Source organism: Malania oleifera, chromosome 1 (genome assembly GCF_029873635.1).
Source record: "Malania oleifera isolate guangnan ecotype guangnan chromosome 1, ASM2987363v1, whole genome shotgun sequence".
Lineage (NCBI taxonomy): Eukaryota > Viridiplantae > Streptophyta > Magnoliopsida > Santalales > Ximeniaceae > Malania > Malania oleifera.
This window is the reverse complement of record NC_080417.1, coordinates 79,505,280-79,510,040: the sequence shown is the minus strand read 5'-3', so window position 1 is coordinate 79,510,040 and position 4,761 is coordinate 79,505,280. Positions and strand designations below refer to the sequence as shown.

Below are 4,761 nucleotides of genomic sequence, written 5' to 3'. Positions count from 1 at the left end.
TTTCCTATTCTAGAGATATGATGGCGGTCCAGTCATTATAACTCATCTATATATATATATATATGCATGAATTCATTGAGACTACATAATAAAAGTATTATTCTCACTCTGTTTTCAAGTTATTTTACCTTTTAATTTAATTATCCATCTAATTGATAATGAACAAAAAAGAGAAAAGGGAAGAAAAGAGAAATGGTCCTGCTGTAGATGGACAGGGCAGTTACAGGAACATTCACATGGTGTTTGTGTGGGCAGAACATCACTCTGCTTTCCAGCAACAAGAAAGTAATATGACCATTGGTAATAACTGGAAAAGGGCTTCCTCTTCTTCCTCCAGCCAGCTTCCTTTTTTCTTTCTCTTAAAGCTCTTTTATTTAATGAATGTGGAGATGTGTGGCTCCTTGCCTTGGCATATATGTTATCATCCTTAAATCCCGCCTTGTCCCCATCCCCATCCCCATTCCCATTCGTTTGAATAAAGTACGGCCATCATATTTAACTTCCTATGGCTTTGTCAGATCAGATTGTCTTCAAGCTTTAGCACCCTATCTGCTGGCTATGCAGCATATACTTTAAATAATAATAATAATAAATTTTGAAAACAAAAACAAAAACAAGAAAACAAAAACATAAAAAACATAAATTATGGGGATCTGATTTCAACTAGGGGAGGGAATATTGGAGCCTTTTAGAGCGTGTGCATGCTTGGGAATATCTCGGACATGGTGTGTCTGAGACAGAGACCGAGACAGGGAAAAGAATTAAAGAAATGGTTAAGTGGAGAAATGGTGAAGTGGGAAGAGCGCAGAACAGAACCAGACTGTATTAAGCATGCTGGTGATGGGGCGGCTGCCAAAGCATCATTTTTAGCTTAAAAAAGGGCTCACCCCACCCCTGGCCCCGTGCTCTTATCAACACAACTTGTCTATTTAATTGTCAACCTGATCAGAACCGACCGAGCACTATAATTTGTTGAATCACCAGTGATCATATATGCTGCCGGCGTAACCCACAAAAAAAAAAAAGATAGACTTGAAGGATCAAACCCACGTACACATCGTATATGCAGGGCTTACATCGCATATGCAGGGCTTATCTTTGTTTAATTGATAATTTGATTCTCTTTCTTTCTTTTTCTTCTTAGAGTCATTCCATCTGTTCCTCTTCACAAAAAAACTGGACAAAAACAACTACTAATTTGATCATTCTCCCTCGAGCCAAAAAAAAAAGGAAAGAAAAGAAAGAGAGATAGAAAAAAGGGCCATCGCTATCTCTGCCTACTGATCAGAACTTAATACTTTAACTAATTAACATTTATGATATATATATATATATATATATATATATATATATATTAATCCAATTTTTTCAGACAGATTTGAACTCCGTACTTGGGTTTTATGGTAAGGACAATGACGGGGGCATGTCGATAATTCTCCGAAATGGTGAAGCTAAACCGCGAGATTAGCATGGCGAGTATGATCTTAGCTTCCATGATGGCGAAGGACTGGCCGATGCAGTTTCGGGGGCCGGCAGCGAAAGGGATGAAATGCCTACCGGGGGCGAAAGACTTTGTGGCGAATCGATCCGGGTTGAACTCGTTTGCGTCCTTTCCCCATAGCTCTTCACTGTGGTGAAGTGCCAGCACCGGGATCCATATGGACAGCCCTTTTGGGATGCAGAGATCGCCTAGTTTGATGTCTTCGAATGCCATTCGGGGAAGAAGGGTTGCCGGCGGATACAGCCTCAGGGACTCGTTAATTACCATGTTTAACTGCTTCATGAAACATGTAAGACATTAATTCATTCATTCATTAATCTAATTGGAGCAAATAAAAAATGAAAAAGAAACTAAATAAGGTACTTGCACACATGGATGTTGGGCAAAATTCTTGTTGAAATTCATTAAATAGATGGTAATATGTGTATTTGATGCTTTTTGCACAAGTTTGAAAATTGAGGGTGTAACTTTCTAAGTTACTTGTGCAATTAGAATAAGTGTTTTGAACATTTCATGACACGAGGGGCAATATTTGGGGCAGGCCGGCGGCAGCCTTTTCTACAGTTGGCACATTTTTCTGGCACATGGTCTCCGTTCAACCCCCTTCAAGAGTAGTACTTGGACAATTGATCAGTGGACCATTTAAACCACGAAAATGGTTCGGGAATTTGGGTAGAATTGTGAAGCTTCGTGATAGGCCTAGTGATTTTTGTGTTATCAGTGGATCCCACATATATATATATATATATATATATATATATATTTTTTACCATTTAACTAATTCATGGTGCACGAAGCACAAGGGATTGCTAAAATCACTCTTTTATATTTTGGGGGGGAGGGGGGGAATTACATAGTACCATTCGGCTAAAATAATAAGTGTGAAAAAAGAGAAATATTGATATACATTGTTGACATTTAAAGCTGAATTCGGAACATTGGTAAAACGGGTTGCTCTTTTTTTACTCAGAAAACCGTTGGCGGGAGATTTAGAAATAAACTTTCCTCCTACTGTATAGCTCCCCTTCAAACAGAAATAAAAATCTTATAAAAAATCTCAAGCAGCCTGGCCTCCAAGGAAAAGATAAATTATTTAGTGGACCTCCGGGACATGCATATGCCTATTTCTTAAATTTGAAATATATTGAAAATAAATTATTCTCTTTAAGTAATTGATATTATTGAATGCAATATATTACTAATTCATCACATATTAATATCTAGAAAACAAATACATGGAAAGTGAGGTCCTGTATAATGTTTTCAATGGAAAAATATAAAAATATAAAAAAGAAAAAGAAAAAGAAAAAGGGAAGAATAGTAAGAGAGGAAAGTTTAGAGAACATACCAGGGCGAGCTTGGGAAGATGATCAACAGAGGGAGTGGCACCATTGCAAACCTGAGCAACCTCCTGTCGAACCCTGTCTTGCCAGGAGGGATTGCTGGCGAGGAGCATGATGGTCCATGTGAGCAAGAGAGCAGTGGTCTCGTGCCCCGCAAAGAAGAACGTTTTGCATTCGTCCATTATGAGCTGCAGGTTCAAGCTCAGCCCGCTTTCGTTTTTCTTTTTCTGCATCTCATTCAGCAGCATCCCCAGCAAATCATTCCCGTAGGAACTGCTCCGCCCTATCTCCACGCAGTCCTTCCGGCTCTGTATTATCTCCATCAATAGCCTCTCCACCTCCATCTTCAAAGCCTTTATCTCCCTGTTATATTTATTAGGGAAAAACCTGCAAAATAAAAAGCTCCTTAATCAGGTACATGGATGAGCACGCACAATTTCTCCATTAAAAGAAAAGGTTACACGTCGAGGACAGTATCTATTGTGCTCGTCAAAAGTTCGAATCTGGTTTCATTTAAAAAAATAAATAAAATTTCCTAATGAATTGATAGGTGACTGACCGACTGCCGGGAAGGCATAGATGGCGGCTGGCTTGGGCGCAAAGGTGCTGCAAATGGGTAAGCAGCTGAAATATTTTCTTCCCTTTCTCGTAGCTGCTTCCGAACTCAGTTTGAGAAATGATGTCGGCGGTGAGTCTGGTCATGTACTCCCCAATCTCCACCTCCGTTTCCCCCGAATTCACTGCATTTTGCAGTAAATCGAGAAGTTGCTTTGTACATTCCACCATGTACCCCGCGTAGCTCTGCGAACAATATAATTATTCCAATTGAACCAACCGATAAACATTAGCATTTTCAATAAACATTTGACAAATATTGTAAGATATGATCAATATATATTTTTATATATGAATTAAACCTTAAGCCTGTCTCCGGTGAATGCTGGCGCAACGATGTGACGCTGGCGATGCCAATCCTCCCCGTTGGCCATTAGCAAACCGCGGCCGATGAAATGCTTGGCTCCTTCTCGTTGGAGCCATGATTTGCCGGACATGGTGCAGTACTTGGATAAAAGCTCCTTGATCAGCTCAGTCTCCATCAAGCACATTCGCGGTTCGAACCCGTTCCAGTATATAAATCTCTTCCCTAAATTATTAAACTCAATTAAATTATTGATTTAATCAATTAATTATTTAACTTTCATTATACTTTTAAACATCTTTTGTTGCAAATTATTTAGAACCAGCTGTGATCCTTAATATTTATGAAATGGGTTTAATTGTTTATATACACACACAATATATATATATATATATATATATATATATATATATATATATATAACCGCGTGAGATCGAGTTAATCATATACCGTATTGTTTAGACCAGGTGACGAAATGGGGCAAAAGGCGGCTGACGATGTCATGGTTGATGGAATCCATGTCGTGAGAGGTGGATTTGGCTACGAGAGAAGCCATATCTGAGATGTTGCCAACCAGAAACCGAGGTTTGGGGCCACGCACTCCTTGTTTCTCCATGTTCTTCCTGATGCGTCTTGGAGTGAGCCAGTAACATGAGATGGTCTGGTGAGCAACTCTGAGGAACAGCGTGAGCAATACGACCAACACACTCCACACCACCACAATGGTCATGCTCGCTGCTCCGTCGCCAAACAGAGAGAGAGAGAGAGAGAGAGAGAGAGAGAGAGAGAGATGGTGTGCTTTGAATTTCCGAGGCATCCCATTTATAATGTTATTGGGTTGACTTGTAAATAGATCCTAGTGTTCATAGTTTATTTTGACAAATTAGCGTCACGGATACTGTCTTTGTATGTCACTAGTATTTGTCACCATATATTACAAGTTTATATGGTAAGATCTTACGATTTTTATAGTTATTTTTTTTTTTTTTTTTTTTTTG

General features: G+C 39.1%; 1 protein-coding gene across 2 annotated transcripts; it reads right to left on the bottom strand.

Moving 5' to 3' along the window:
• Positions 1-908: 908 nt before the first annotated feature.
• Positions 909-4,561, bottom strand: LOC131158860 (cytokinin hydroxylase-like). Of its 2 annotated transcripts, none has more exons than XM_058113779.1 (5): positions 4,214-4,561; positions 3,762-3,988; positions 3,404-3,645; positions 2,850-3,231; positions 909-1,777 (listed from the first exon to the last, which is right to left on the bottom strand). In XM_058113779.1, exons 1-5 carry the CDS (start codon positions 4,491-4,493, stop codon positions 1,355-1,357), a joined length of 1,554 nt encoding a protein of 517 aa, XP_057969762.1. In that variant the 5' UTR covers positions 4,494-4,561; the 3' UTR covers positions 909-1,354. The 2 variants fall into 2 exon arrangements, with proteins under 2 accessions (XP_057969762.1, XP_057969772.1); XM_058113789.1 differs by having other exon boundaries at positions 913-1,774; positions 4,214-4,560.
• Between the last annotated feature and the right edge of the window lie 200 nt (positions 4,562-4,761).

Excerpts from the sequence above, each read along its gene's own strand:
- LOC131158860 (XM_058113779.1), bottom strand. The coding sequence starts at position 4,493 with ATGACCATTGTGGTGGTGTGGAGTGTGTTGGTCGTATTGCTCACGCTG. Across the intron at positions 3,989-4,213 it reads CACCTGGTCTAAACAATACG|GGAAGAGATTTATATACTGG; the intron begins GTATATGATTAA and ends TTAATAATTTAG. Across the intron at positions 1,778-2,849 it reads ATCTTCCCAAGCTCGCCCTG|CAGTTAAACATGGTAATTAA; the intron begins GTATGTTCTCTA and ends TGTTTCATGAAG.